The sequence below is a fragment of the Pollicipes pollicipes genome, unplaced genomic scaffold (assembly GCF_011947565.3).
Source record: "Pollicipes pollicipes isolate AB1234 unplaced genomic scaffold, Ppol_2.1 Scaffold_5724;HRSCAF=6776_pilon_pilon_pilon, whole genome shotgun sequence".
NCBI classification, from domain to species: domain Eukaryota; kingdom Metazoa; phylum Arthropoda; class Thecostraca; order Pollicipedomorpha; family Pollicipedidae; genus Pollicipes; species Pollicipes pollicipes.
The window spans coordinates 39,719,924-39,735,086 of record NW_023596746.1 but is presented as its reverse complement, the minus strand read 5'-3'; the positions used below and the strand labels follow the sequence as shown (position 1 = coordinate 39,735,086).

The 15,163-nt window shown below is 56.7% G+C and overlaps 1 protein-coding gene across 1 annotated transcript; it reads left to right on the top strand.

Annotated features, from left to right (window-relative positions):
* Positions 1–471: 471 nt before the first annotated feature.
* Positions 472–10,844, top strand: LOC119103035 (integrin alpha-PS3). The gene is made up of 15 exons (XM_037226487.1): positions 472–480; positions 927–1,137; positions 1,354–1,443; positions 1,960–2,108; positions 2,164–2,308; positions 3,884–4,069; positions 4,521–4,694; positions 5,034–5,176; positions 5,937–6,093; positions 6,427–6,695; positions 7,031–7,317; positions 7,852–8,131; positions 8,604–8,844; positions 9,522–9,748; positions 10,225–10,844. The coding sequence occupies exons 1-15, from the start codon at positions 472–474 to the stop codon at positions 10,261–10,263; spliced, it is 2,607 nt and encodes an 868-aa protein (XP_037082382.1). The 3' UTR covers positions 10,264–10,844.
* The last annotated feature ends 4,319 nt before the right edge of the window (positions 10,845–15,163 follow it).

Here is a 15,163-nt window from a genome sequence, read left to right as displayed (position 1 = left end):
TGTGCTGACCTCACCGCGGAAACCCCGATGACGGTCGCGGCGCGAACGCGCTGCGTCAGCCGGTGCGGCGGCGGCGGCGGCTTGTCCCTGCGCCTGTACTGCGTGCGGAGCGGGCGGTGACGGACCGTCGTGTTTGCTGGGTGGCCTCCACGGACGTGTCAGGTACAGCTGTCTGTCCCGCTTGGCAGATCGGCAGATACTACCGGAGAAGGGCAAGGAGAGCTTCCTGTACGCGTACGGCCAAGCCGGGATATCCGTCCATTCACAAAGGTATTCTTGACGCGCTCTGATGTGACGCTGGTGGCTTCTCTCTGTTCTCCGTCATAAGTCAACTGACGCTACCACTAAAGAGTTTTGTATGAGCGGTGCAGCTGCATCCGCTCCAGTTGCCATTGAAACTAGCCGGTGTTACATTGAAGGCTGCCCGCTCTTGGAGCTGCACCATACCAACTATTACGACATGAATCACCCATGGCCAGGGTCACGCACCATCCGTTTATTTGGGCGCATCGTGGCCCCACAGAACACAAACACTTAACATGACCACGATTGTTGCAGTCTTCTGTTAAGACTCTTCCTTTATTGGTTGCTGCCATATCTCAGGCCATACAACCAGGCTCCCGACTCCCGCAGACGACCTCAGTTGAGATCGACGAGATTGAAAGCCACGCGCCGATATTCAGTACTCGACCACAACCACACAACGTTCATTACAACCACAAAGCACACAAGGCTCTCATTACAGCAATCCTGTTTCTCCCCTCGCGCGGCCGCCGGGCAATGGGATCCACTGCCTGATTCCACTCGCTCAGGCAGTGCCTTTGCCTGGTCAGCCAGCCGCCAGCTGACCACGGCATCCGCCGTCAGCCAGCCCGCGGTGGCACGCGGGGCGGCTCGTGCTCACGGAGCGCCCGGTGCCGTTACAGAACGGCTCCGAGATGCTGATCGGCGCCCCCGGCATCTACAACTGGAAGGGTTCAGTGGTCCGCGTGTCGGGAGTCATCGACGCCGACTTCGGCCCCGATCAGCAGCGGCGCCGGCGTCGGCGCCGGCAGCTCGACCCCTCACTCGAGCTCAGCGAGTTCCACGTGCCCAACCCCTACCATATCAACACCGTCAACGAGAACGACTACTTCGGTGAGATCCGCGAGCACCGCTGGTCGTTCAGACCTAGTCTTCCCATGCTGCCGTCCGTTCCCTGGCAATACAAGACGAGTACATATACCTAGCTGCCTACCGTATTGTACATGCGTCCATTTACAGTGCATCATGCTCTAGCGTAGCATGAGCCGGTCATAGCTTGTACTTGCACCATGCGCTGAGCCCTTGACCATCGGCTGGCGTCCTCGACAGGGTACTCGGTGAGCTCTGGTGAGTTTCTCGGGGACGGGCAGACGTATTACGTCGCTGGAGCGCCACGCGCCCGCCTACGGCAAAGGAAAGGTACGACGTTGACGGTACGCTGCACCGGTGTGCATATCTACCTTCGTAGCTCTACGGCACCGGTGTGCATATCTTCCGTCGTAGCTCCACGTGTTCTTGGCCTGCGTAAGCCTTAGCCCATCTTTGTACGCCATCTTACCAGCCACAGTACATTTCTCCATATGATGATGTTTTGTGATCGATTTTATCACAACATCTGTAGCTATTGCGCCAAATGAATTAAAGTTTTAACCAAGTGATCCCCAGAAAACATAATAGGGAAACTAACATCTGGCAAACACCTACGTGCTGAGCTTCCTGCACTCTGATGCCACTCATTCTCCGCTTCGTGTTATTTTGACATGTTCTCGGCACACTCAGGCTTCGCTCTGCGGCGGAATATTCGGCAAAGGGTTGACGAGTGCGTGCTTTGCGTCACTCCTTGCCATACCATCGGAACAGCACGGAAATTTACGAGGCGCATATGAGCAAGCCACCCACGTGACCCCCTCCCCCGACCTCCGCCCGCTCCGCCAGGTCTTCGTCTTCGACTTCCCGCTGAACGACCTGGAGGGCATCAGCATCGTGCTGGAGCGGACGGGCGACCAGGTGGGAGAATACTTCGGCGGCGCCGTGCTCGGCCTGGACGTGTCCGGCGACGGGCGGCCGGAGCTGCTGGTGGGCGCGCCGTTGCACTCCACGAGCGCCGGGACGCGCGGCGCCGCACCGGCCGGCCTCGAGGAGGGCCGCGTCTGCGTGTACCCGAACCTGGGCCGCGGCCGGGTCGGCGAGCAGCCGCTCGTGCTGACCGGAGACCGGGCCAGCCGCGGCCGGTTCGGCTCGGCGCTGGCCAGCGTCGGTGACCTCGACCTGGACGGCTACAACGGTGAGCAGGCGAGGCGCTGTCTGGTTCGGGATGTTTGAGATCGTTTGGTGCAGTGTGGACGGAGAACGCATATCTGGGCCAGTGCGCGACGCAGACACCCGGGTGCAAATGGTGGACATCAGTGTTCATGCACACATGTCGGCGTTTATTTGTTCATTTGAACATGACGTATGGTGATTTCTGGGCACGTCACATAATGATGTGGCTAAATTGCAGTAGCATTAAGGTCGATCCTTTGTTAAGAGTGCCCATCGGTGCAGCTTTTATTAGCCTCATTATCATCTCTCAAGCTTACCATACACCATGGACATCCCGCATTTAGCGTGTACCGCTGCACAAGGACATCAGTTATTGTGGAAATTCTCAGTATTGCCACTGAAGCGACTGCTCAGTGCCCACAACACATGACAATTTAAAACAATTCCGCTCAGCAGCTTGCAGCAAGGCTACACAGAGCCTACTCGCTACTCGCCGTCCTTGTCTGCCCGCTTGCCGGCGCTACTGCCTTTGTTCGGTCGCACTTGTGCCTGGGGCTAAGGCACCGGTTTCGGGACTGAAAGATATGACTTCGTTTCCACATTGCGGAAAACTTTGGTCGCTTCTCCACCGAATCGTAGTGTTATTAGCGACCTCTGAAGTTAAGCTGGTCCACAAACAAATAATTGGTTGTGTGCCAGTGACTTGCTTGACTGCCCTGCGACCTCGGTCCTGTCGATTCCTTGACCTAGCCTTGTGTGCCAGTGGCTTGCTTGACTGCCCTGCGACCTCGGTCCTGCCGATTCCTTGACCTAGCCTTGTGTGCCAGTGGCTTGTTTGACTGCCCTGCGACCTCGGTCCTGCCGGTTCCTTGACCTAGCCTTGTGTGCCAGTGGCTTGCTTGACTGCCCTGCGACCTCGGTCCTGCCGATTCCTTGACCTAGCCTTGTGTGCCAGTGGCTTGCTTGACGGCCCCGCGACCTCGGTCCTGCCGGTTCCTTGACCTAGCCTTGTGTGCCAGTGGCTTGCTTGACGGCCCTGCGACCTCGGTCCTGCCGATTCCTTGACCTAGCCTTGTGTGCCAGTGGCTTGCTTGACGGCCCCGCGACCTCGGTCCTGCCGGTTCCTTGACCTAGCCTTGTGTGCCAGTGGCTTGCTTGACGGCCCTGCGACCTCGGTCCTGCCGGTTCCTTGACCTAGCCTTGTGTGCCAGTGGCTTGCTTGACGGCCCCGCGACCTCGGTCCTGCCGGTTCCTTGACCTAGCCTTGTGTGCCAGTGGCTTGCTTGACGGGCCCCGCGACCTCGGTCCTGCCGGTTCCTTGACCTAGCCTTGTGTGTCAGTGGCTTGCTTGACGGCCCTGCGACCCTCGGTCCTGCCGGTTCCTTGACCTAGCCTTGTGTGCCAGTGGCTTGCTTGACGGCCCCGCGACCTCGGTCCTGCCGATTCCTTGACCTAGCCTTGTGTGTCAGTGGCTTGCTTGACGGCCCTGCGACCTCGGTCCTGCCGGTTCCTTGACCTAGCCTTGTGTGCCAGTGGCTTGCTTGACGGCCCCGCGACCTCGGTTCTGCCGGTTCCTTGACCTAGCCTCCGCCTACAGACCTCGCGATCGGCGCGCCGTATGAGGAGGATCAGCGTGGCGCCATCTACATCTACCTGGGCGGCGCCAGCGGACTCAGCCCCACCTACAGCCAGAAGATCGTGGCCTCAGAGCTGAGCGGCGCGCTCCGAGGCTTTGGCGTCAGCATCTCTCACGGACTGGACGTGGATGACAACAGATACTCAGGTTAGTCTGGCGCCACCTAGTTACGCGGGAGACAATGCGCGCAAAGCATTTGTGGTGAGAATGAGTAAATGAATGCATAAGAGAGAATCAGTCCCCATGATTAATATGCTTCTCCTAATCGTTGCACAAGAGATTGCATGAACATGTCCATTCGTCTAATACATCATCGACATATATTTCATTCTATCTTTCATTCCTACGTGTCTGTCGTCACGCGACCACACGGGACGCCTGCAGTTACCTCCCAAGCGCGTGCGTGCTGACTCCCTTGATAATGCGACCGGACTTGTATTGCGAGGAATGCGCTAAAGCCGCACTACCAGCGCAGGCTGGGACAGGCTTCTCTGGCCGACCTGGTGGGGTCAGGGAGTCGAGCTCGCGTTCAGTGACCCCGAGCGGCGGCTCCGAGCCGTTAAACTGCCGCTGACCGCCGGCCCCCGGTCATCGCCAGACGTGGCGGTCGGCTCGTACCTGAGCGGCGAGGCGGTGCTGCTGCGCGCGCAGCCGGTGTTGCGCTTCCACGCTGACCTCCGGCCCAGCACCGACAAGCTGCAGCCCACCGACAAACAGTTCCAGGTCCGCGCCTGTCTCAAGTACTTCGGCCGCTACCTGCCCGACCGCATCAGTGAGTGACGCGATGGCCTGCTAGCCTTCTGCTGGTGCTGCCACTGTGTGCAGAAGGGGGGGGGGGGGCGCTTCTAACACGTTCTGACACTCATCGAAGTCCTTGATGGATGGTCGCACTCTCCCGCGTCAGCGCTCTGTTTATGGTTTTACTTGGAGCAAATGGGTTGTCGTGCTGCTGTAAATTCGCCCGTCCTACGAACTGGATGGATGGTCTAGGTCCGCTCTCCAATGCGTATGCGATCTGTCTGCAATTCTATTCGTAGCACAAGGACGATGTCTAATCATGCTGCGGTGTCTCGTTACATTAAGAAGCAATCTGACGACTTCCTGATTGCAGCCGCCCAGGTTCAGATGAAGATCGAGTCGCTGCACGTAGTGTGCGCCTTCGACCTGTCGGGCGGGTCACGCGATAACTTCACCTACACACGCTCGTTGACCTACGACGGCTACAGCTGCGACGACTTCACCGTACTGATAAAGGCAAGCCATTTGGCCAGCGACTGACGAATAACTGATACGCACGAGCGGGACTCTTCATCAACCTGCAATTAAAATGCGCCGTTAGTCTTCGAGTCGGGACACAAATGCCGGTTATTACCGTTGTTAAGGTGTGTCTGTTCTTTACGGCGGCGGAATTTCATTAAGCTGCGTCATGCTCTGGGAGTTACGTTCAGCCCGGGGAAAGATACGTATCAGACCGTGCTGCCCCGTGTGCTGCGCCTTTGCAAACCCCGCACGGGTGACCGACCCCTGCTTGAAGAGGCGCCTTGGGCAGACAGCAACAAATGCAATACGAATTGCTAATGGTCATGCACCGCAGAGCACGCGTGCAATGTTCAAGATGAAAGTGCTCGCCGAAGTGCTGTGGTGTGCCGTTCATTGCCTGTGTGTAAGGATGCAGCCGATATGCATATCTGCTAGAGCAGTTACACGCTTTGGCGTTGTTTCTAGTAAGCGTGCGATATACTATTTATGTTTTTATTTATCCAGGCACCCACGCGCCATGACGACTCACCGCACCCACTTGCAGTTGTGGATGCGGCGATTTCGTTGGCCGCGAGGTGTCTGCGCGAGGCTCGAGGAATGCTTTTGATGATGATGTGATGATGCTCTAGAGATCAAGTTTTTTTGTTCCTGCAGTAACCCGTCTTTACTTGTCCCGGGTTCGCCATGGTAAAAATGCTCCGACTTGCGCATGCATCGAAACCACCGAATCGAACGACTGTTGTGACCTTTGCAGTCGGAGATCCACGACTACACCCAGCCGATCCAGCTGAGCATGAGCTACAACCTGTCGTCGGACGACAGCGCCGTGGCCGGCCACACCCACCCGACGCAACCCGTTTTCATCACCACAGACGTGTCGAAGCGGGCCGAGCGGCGCGGCCGCCGACAGCGTGAGTTGACCCCGCCGGCCGGGGTCGGGGTGCACACCCAGTTAGTGTTGGCCAGGAGACCGACCACGGCACGGAGAGCTGGGGCAGCAGGTTGTCGGTCCGTTGGAACATAGGAGTGTGCTCTCTACCTGAGACTCTACCCCTAAAACGTATTTTTGTTTACAGCAAAGGCTAATGCCAAAAAAAACGTAAAAAGTGGCTTTTCCTAGAAAGTTTCCTCACCCGTTCTTCATAGATTCTCGCTTCTAGCTCCCTGTACTGCCAGCACGTTCTTCATCTTGGAATTTTTGCCTGCCTGCCGCCCGCCCGCAAACCGAGCCGCCTCTGTCCCAGTCTCGCCGTTCCTGGACGGGGACCTGACCGAGTTCTGCGCCACCTGCCCCGTGGTGAACGCGCGCGCCGCCGGCCAGACCCAGGTGACCGCCAGCGTGCCCTTCTCGATCGGCTGCGGCGCCGACGCCGTCTGCCAGTCGGACCTGTCCGTCAGCGCATCGGTGCCCGGCCTGAAGGACGGTCGGTTCGTCATCGGCGCCACGCCCACCATCGACCTGGACGTGGACGTGACGAACGTCGGCGAGCCGGCCTCGCTGCCCAGTGTGCAGGTCCGTATGGCGAGTGGGGCGGTGGGCCATCTCAGCTCTGGACACGCGTGTGAGACCATCTTGTGGAGGATCGTGTCAGATGTCGGTATTGTATGTGCGTTGCCAAGTGTCGGCCCATTCATCATTGTTGCATTTTCTTCCGTTGCGCCAAAGCAAGTAGCAGGGACGAAGCTGATGGGAAGTGGACTCTCGATATCATGTCCCAGAGAGACTTTTTCTGAAGCCTTGCAGCGCTACATAGTTAATAGTGGTTCATTAACGAGCTTAACGAGCTGTTCGGTGCTGTCTCCCGTGCAGCACCCCTCCCCTTGCTCAGCCCGGGCGCGCCCTTGCAGGTGACGCTGCCGCGGCCCATCCGGCTGGTGCGCGTGCCGCAGCTCTGCTCGGAGCGCGAGAAGGCTGACCACGTGCTGCTGACGTGCCACGTGCGGCCGCACCCGTTCCCGGCGGGCGCCGACGGCCGGCTGCGGCTGTCGCTGGACGTGGACGAGCTGGCGCCGGGCACTGAGAGCGTCACCGTCGGCCTCAACGCCAGCTCGTCCGGCGAGGAGGTCGCGCCTGACGACAACGTGTTCAACTTCACGCTCGGCCTGCGCACCGAGGCCGACATCGCCGTCACGGGGTGGGTTGCGGTCGCGGACCGACCACAGGCGCCTGGGCATTGTCCCGCGTGAAGGCGTGGGGTCAGGGGGAGGAAGCGGGTCGACGCGTCTGCGTGCTTTTCGTGGCCCGTGTGTGTCATGCAAGATCAACATTGAGCGTATGGCAATGCATGGAAATTGCTGGCTAAGACGAAACTGTAGCAGCCCGCACCTTTCGATGTGGTTATACGTTCCCGCTGGTGCGGATCATCGGGTTTGCTATGTTATCAGTATGTGAGACAAGGCTGACTGAGGCAAGACAGGGCTCAGTGTGGCTTGACCGAGTCCGTCTAGTCCAGTCAGGGGAGACTGGTAGTTGTCTGCCGCAGCTCTGATGGACATCTTGAATTTCTCCGTCCCGCCAATCCCAGCGTCTCACATCGACGTGAAACCAGCTCTCTGGGAGCTGTTTTCACCTCTGAATTGTTGTCCGAATCCTGTCACACGCTGACCAGGACGAACAGCTACTCATCGTCTACGATGTGAGCGCTCACCCTGTCCCTCCCCACCAACAGTCAGCCGATGGAGGAGCCGCCGCTCTACTACGACAAAAAAGAGGACCGCGACGAGTCGGAGCGCAACGACCCCAACTACGTCATCATCAGCCACCGGTACCAGGTGATCCGCTACCTGCCGTCGCCGGTGGACGCCGTCAACGTCAGCTTCCTGGTGCCGGTGAACGTGACGACAGCGGACGGCTCGCAGCTCCGCTTCCTCGACCTGTACCGGCCCAAGGCGACGCTGGACGGCCGCCAGCTGGCGTGCAGCATCGAGACCGGCTACTACCTGGCGTCGGTAAGCGCGACGACGGGGAGCCGACGCAGTGCGGGGTGGTGTGGGAGAAGGCTTGCGCGCCTCCGTAGGAAGGGGGCTCGTGTCAATAGGATGACTGGAGTGCTTTTACTCGTGTTAGGGGTCATTCAGCTCAGGCGTCTCACCATGCCTGCCCCGGTAAGGTTTTGTTGTCCTAGGAGATTGCAAGACGCATGGACCTGGTACAGTGCCTCCAAATGACGCCACCTGGCCTTTCGAGCGGTGCTGACTGAGTCGCGGTCACGTGTCACCTGGCCTTTCGAGCGGTGCTGACTGAGTCGCAGTCACGTGTCGGCTGGCGTCCATTGCAGTGCGTCGTGACGGCCTGCATTCAGTACGTGTCTGTTTTAACCTGAGTTAGTATGTGTGAACATGCCCGGGTCCATCACATACAGACACCACTGGCATGACCGCTCCATCGAGAACGCGCGTCTGACCGGCCCTCCGGCCGCAGGACGGCAGCAGCTACGTGGAGGCTCCGCGCACCTGGCGGCGGCGCTACCAGCTGACGGACGAGCAGCGCCACCTGCTGGCCGACACCGAGTACCACTACGAGGGCAACGTCACCACCGTGCTCAACTGCACGCAGCCGTTCGTCTCGTGCGTGCGGCTCGAGTGCCCGACGGTGGCCTTCCCCCGGCGGCAGACGAGCCTGGTGGTGACGCTCTCCATGCGGGTTAAGATCCACGAGCTCGGTGAGCGGAGCGCCGCACGCGCGGCGGCGACTTGGATGAACCCATGTGGAGGGGAGGGATGCCTGTCGCATGCTGCTCCCGTGGAAACCGACCGATTTCTGGATTTATGAATAGGCAATTCATCTTACGTGACATTGAGGATGAGCGTGGATCATTGAGGATGACGCTGAGGAATGAGTAGCGTGACAGTATAGCCTGTTCTGGCTTGCGGCTGCCTCGCGTCCGGTATACGGTGCCTCGCTGACTCATCATCTGCCCGAAACGCCGCAGCAGTCATAACAGCACGCCCCTAGACCGGAGTGCGGTCACAAAGCTAGTTTACTTTTCCTCACCTAATCCAGATGCAGGGGCGTTGTCTCCTAATTCAGTTGTAGAGGCGGGGGGGGGGGAGGGAGGGGTGGCTGGCTTCACCTCCTGAAGTTTGAGGAGGACGCTCTTCAAATCCAGAGAAAAAAACATGGTTTTTGCTCATTGAGGGGTAGGTATAACCACTTTTCCTGATCAGCTCTGCGACTTATTTTGCGAAAGAATAGCCCATGTCCAGATGCCGTGCCATACATCGGTGATCTGGGGAATCCTTGAACTCTTCCCCAGTAACACCCACCATGTGACCCGCTCCTCGAACCTTGCCGGGGCTCGCACAGACCAGCCCGTGACGGCCGCTGACCTGCCGGCAGAGCCGTACGTGGGCCCGCGCAACAGGTTGGTGATCTCGACGGTGGGCCTAGCGGACGTGGGCGCCGTGCCATACCAACTGCAGCCGGCCGACGACAGGCCCGACCTGCACCAGGTGCACACGGTGCTGCTTCCCTCCTCGCTGCAGCCGTTCCCCGTCTGGGTGATCGTGGTGGCCGTACTCGGCGCCCTTCTGCTGCTCGCCGCCATCACCTTCGGCCTCTATAAGGTCAGTGGCCGGCGGACGGCGGTGGTGGGGTGTCAGGAAAGGAGAAGTTCGTCAGCAGCGTGGGTGACGGGGATAGTTTAGATCCGGGGTGGTGGAAACCAGGGTATAAAGTTCCCTGTTCTGTTAAGCGAGGGGGGAGGGGCATTTCGAAAAGTTAGCCAAATTTGCAAACATCTCTGTTTTAGCGCATTGTGCGGGTCGGTTTTGTCATTTTTCCTTGTTCAGCCACCCAACTTATGTCGCGAAGCCCTTGTAGAAACCGTGCGAAATGCCCGCTGGAGCTGGGAGGTGTGTGGTGATGGGTGACAGAAAAGCTGGACGGTGAATGCACTTTTGACGAAACCATGCCATCTTACATCACAATTCAGTATTGTAGCGTGTCTCGCTGAAGCTTGCATCACTAGCGTGACAGCGAGTGCAGCACCATCCCTCCGGTGCGCCTGCCACGCGTCCTAACCCATTTCTGTTGCGGCCAGGCCGGGTTCTTCAAGCGACGACGACCGGAGGGCGTGTAGCGACGTGCGGCGCGACAGTGGTGCCCTCGCTCTGAAGGGCCGCCTCCTGCCTGATCTCGCAGCACGCGGCGCCGCCGGCCGCCGCGCCGGGCCCGCGCCCGGACTGTGCCATGGAGAGGCCGCGGCGCGGCGTGGCGCGCTTTCTAGTCAGGGACTGCAGCGGCGCGGGCCGCGGCCGGCCGACCGCGTGCGCCGGGAGCGACGGAGAGCGCAGATACAAGCTGTGAACCCGTCCGAGACGCGACGGCCGCCCCAATCCCGGTCTGCTCGCGGCGGCGTGACGTGACGTGACGTGACGTGACGTGACGTGACGTGACGCCCATAGAGCCATGTGATGAACGGTGCTACCAACACTGGTGCAACGCGGGCCATCTACTGGGGTGGTTGTCGGTGTGAAATGTGTCCCATGCGACTTTGGGAACTGTTAGATGTAGGCATTACTAATTTTATACGAATAGTGCCTATGCGATAAGTGTTGCCTACGGATGTTGGTCGTGCAAGGACGATAATAACATGGTGTGGATATGCTGACCAGTGAGTGAATCGCTTGAAGTTGGAATATATGGTTGACTGAATGTTAAGCCTAGTGTCTTTCTTCCTCAAAGTACACCTTGCGAATCAAGAAAGGCACCTAAAGTGTGCGCACGTGGAGGTCTTTGTAGTTAATGGGTGGCATCCGTACATTTGTACCATTCTGTCCTCTCAAGATATAATGACGTGACGTCACCAGACCCACAGTTTCAACAACAAAATCAAATCGGCTGTCTATGAGATCAGGGACGGTTGCGATTAGGCATGTGTTTTGATCCCAAAAGCGAATGCAGTATCCTATAGGATTCCATGGTGATGGATCCGGGGATCCTGAAATATTTTTGTTAGGGCGCTCCTGACACATGTCTGGCTGCAATATCATAAAATGGCTGCACATTCTAATCCCAATTCACTCCTCAGCTGCCCCCCCCCCCCCCCCCCCCCCCTCCCATAGCTCAGCCGACTGCAAGACTGGACGCCTGGCCACCGTGTGACATAGGATAGCCACTGGTTGAATATTCGAGTTCGGTCCAATCCAAATAGGCCTTCCAGAGTCAAATCCCGTGACCGATACTGACTGCAAATCGCTTAATTTGATCAGATTCGGTCTGGCTTAGCTAAAGCATGCTGACAAAGTCCGTGTTGGTCCAAGGTAAGATCTTTACTTTGGTGATCATAAATAGACAAATATGGAACATTTTTAGATGTTTTTATCAATGCGATGTTGGTAATCACAAAAAGAGCAAGCATGTCTGATGGATCTGATGGAACGAGGAACCCTTGCCGCATTGGTAAAAACACATTATAACGCTAGTACACCTGTCGCAAGATTCGGATTTGTGAGACCTCCTGTATACTGCTCTGACATCCATGTGCATACTCTGCCGCCATAACATGTGAACCACTAACCTAAAGACAGGAGTCAAACATCGCATGCCGGGGACCAAACCAAAGCCCGGGAACTTAGCTTGCATATGCCTCAATACCCGCCCACCCACACACAGACACCCACGCCCACACGCACACCCACACACGTTTGGATTTGGAGGATATCATTTTGGTGTCACGACATATATATATATATATATATATATATATATATACCTCTTAAACATATACGAGATATCTACGGATGTATACATGTATATATACGTGTATACATAGATCACAGAAATTGCCGCGTTGGTATTGGATGCTTTTCATCCGTTCCCATTTGCGAAAGCCCCTTCACCCTTGGCAGAAGCCTCAGCAAGGTATGGTGTGAAACGGAGACCGAACCTCGCCCACTTTAGTTCGGACCTGTGACAAATGGAGTGTCCGTCATGTCAATGACATGCGCAACGTAGAAAACATTTGCATTGACATTGACATTGATGACGTGAAAACTGAGGGCCACGACCAGCCCAGAAGGCCTCCTGACATTTGGAGTCTTGTCTCTGTCCCTGTTCTGCATATGTTCCCCTGGCTGACTCGGGTCCTTTGCCGACACACGATTGTTAGGAACTGTAGGCCTCTCATTTTTGCACATGCAAGGCCCACATTCTTTCAGGGGTCCTAACGGATGTAAATCACAGGTTCGACCTTGTTCCTCGTGGGAAATGGGCCCAGAACTCAGACCGACACGGAGCCGGCTGTTCGGTGCCGGTGGTATCTGACCGAAATGGGGGCCCAGATTGTCCAAGGACGCCCTCTAATCGGTGCAACATGCGTTCTGACTGACATTTGCGGGCCCTGGCCTGCGGGTCAGGGTCATTAATGACACCTACAGCCAACCCTTTGGGTCCTCCAATTGGCATTTAATAGGCGGTCGCGAAGGGCCACCCCCCTGCAAACTCCCTCAAACATGGTCAAGGGCCGACTCTGGGGTCCTTGCCAATGCACAACCCTTGTTAGGCACCGGGGGCCCCTGACCGACACCGAGGGCCCTTATTGATTGAGGAGTCCGACCAATGGCACACTCCCATTAAATTGAGTGTTCCACATTTGTGTGGATTTTGAACTAAAATAGCCATTGGGTGCATCCACATTCGGGAGACCGTGCGGTTTAGCTTACAGCACTACCCTTCTTAAGACCTGAAACCCTCTAGTTTCTGAGCAACGCGCATGCGAAGATGGCAGACTATTTCGCGGAGACTATTGCAAGGTAATCCAGGCATCCATGACACCAAAATGACGTCTTCCAAATCCTGCCATTCCATTAGCTATGCAGCCATCAAGGCCAATAAAAATACAACCGTCAAGTCGTTTATGTCTGACGTTCGTGAGCACGACTTCCAGATACAACGGCCGTCAATTGACCCTTGATCTATATTATGCAAGGATGACGTAATCAAGCAATGACGCATTGAAGAGCACATTCACCTAACAAACTATGCTGTCTAGAGCAGTCCCTTTGACATAAACGTGCACCAATAGATCTGATGCTTGCTTCAAGATCATAGAGTTCAATATTCACTGTCCTGTCCTCCGCGCTTCCTGTCCTCCATGCTTTTGGGCCTCTGTCATTTTTTTGCTTGCTGTTTCTGTTATCTTCCTCACAGCAGGTCTTCATTTTTTGTTGCAGTCTCTTAGCTTTCCCCTTCCTACGTGCTCTCCCGCAACTGTGTCTTGTACGATGAACTCGTTGAAATGACCGCTCATTTTCGCTTAAACGTTTATCCTTTTTTGCTGGCGTGCTTCCGGCACGGGAAGTATATCAGCAGGGCTGAACGTCATCGGTAGCACTACAGCAGCTGGGCGAGGTGGAGAAGCAGGTGCAGCAGTCGCCCAAGCGACCGCCGCTGACGAGGATGGCTTAACCATCCCAGCAGTGGACGCCCCCACTGTTGTTGGCTCCTCCACTGCCGTGGCCATTCAAGCGTCCCATGATGCTTCTGTCATCCCAGAAGCTGCAGAGGTCTCTACGTTTCTAGACGCGAAGACGTCCGCAGCTGCCGAGGTTACAATCTTGATCTGCTTTTTCCCGATTGCGGCCAGGAGCTTGCTTGATTTTGCACGCACAGTTGTTATTCTCGTTTCATTAATATTGTATAGTCTGTGCGGATCAACGATGCCATCACGTACCTGTTCCAGCAGATTGAAGAATTTGACAGCGATAGCCTTGATAAATCCACGGGCACGTGCCACAGACGTGGCTTCTGGCGCACGCAACGATAGGTTTTTTCTTGTTCCTCTTCATAAAGCTGCCCAACCAATCCTTCCCGGTCACGCCCGCTTTGACCGTGGGGTATGTCATTCTTTTCGGCATGCTGGTACGCCGAGCTGTGCACATTTGAGGGCGTTAGGCCGCAGAACATGCTCTCTAGAAGTAGCATGTGATCTTCTAAACCACTTTTTGCAATGGTGTACACACTTTTTTGGCTCCACATCCACTTGAGGGACACTTAACATAAAGGTGACGTTGAGCTGACGTCCTACGTACTCCGTGCAAAGCAGCTTCCTAAATCACGCTGCTCCCCCTTTGACGGATGTGACAGCCGCTTGTATCCCTTCCCCGCTCCATCCTCCTCGAGTCGTCTTTCTCTTGACCATGATGTGTGCATGCAGGGAAAAGCAAAGGGCTCGGTAAGGTGATGCGATGAGGATAAAATAATATTTACATTTTTGTATCTATATTCATATAAATATTCTTACATATGTATACACCAAATTTACACATTTTTCAGATATTTATGCTCATATCTAATATGCATCTGAACACTTTACAGCTTTGCGAGGGTGTGGCCTTGCCTAGTTTACATGGCTGATGAATTCGCATTTTGTCAGTCAGGTCGCGCGGCTTTTTTTGCAATTCACATTTCGATGGCTACTGCCCACTGTCGCGGTGGTACCACCGGGCGCGGCGGACGGGTTGCCGCGGTGACGGCGCCGCTTCGACCGGGCCGGCGGACGGTCAGCAGGGGTCAGACGGCGGGCGGCTCGCTCCAGCAGCGCGGCGGCGACGCTCATCCGACGGCGACCATCGGCCGCCGGCTGCCAGCGCGGTCACCAGCGAGCCGAGCGGACTGCGCCCGAAGGCGGACGGCGCCACTCACCATGCTGCCCCTGGTGCTGGCGCTGCTGCTTCAGGCGAGCTGGCTGACGGCTCTAGAAGGTAAGCAGGGGCGGGGACGGGGCCGCGGAAGGGTCGGACGCACTGCTCTCTGAGGCCAGCTAACGTGCGTGACGCGCTTCAGGACAGCGGGCTGGGACTAGCATTGAGCGACAGGCACATGAGGGCTGATGTCCGGAGAGGCAAAAAAATGTGGTGGGTTGTGCAGGAGTCGATAGTATTGGTATAACGTAGATCATTCAGCCCCACAACCGCCACTAAGTCCTCGATAAAAAGGGACAGTGGGAATGCTCCGAAATGAAATCGAACAGGATGCTC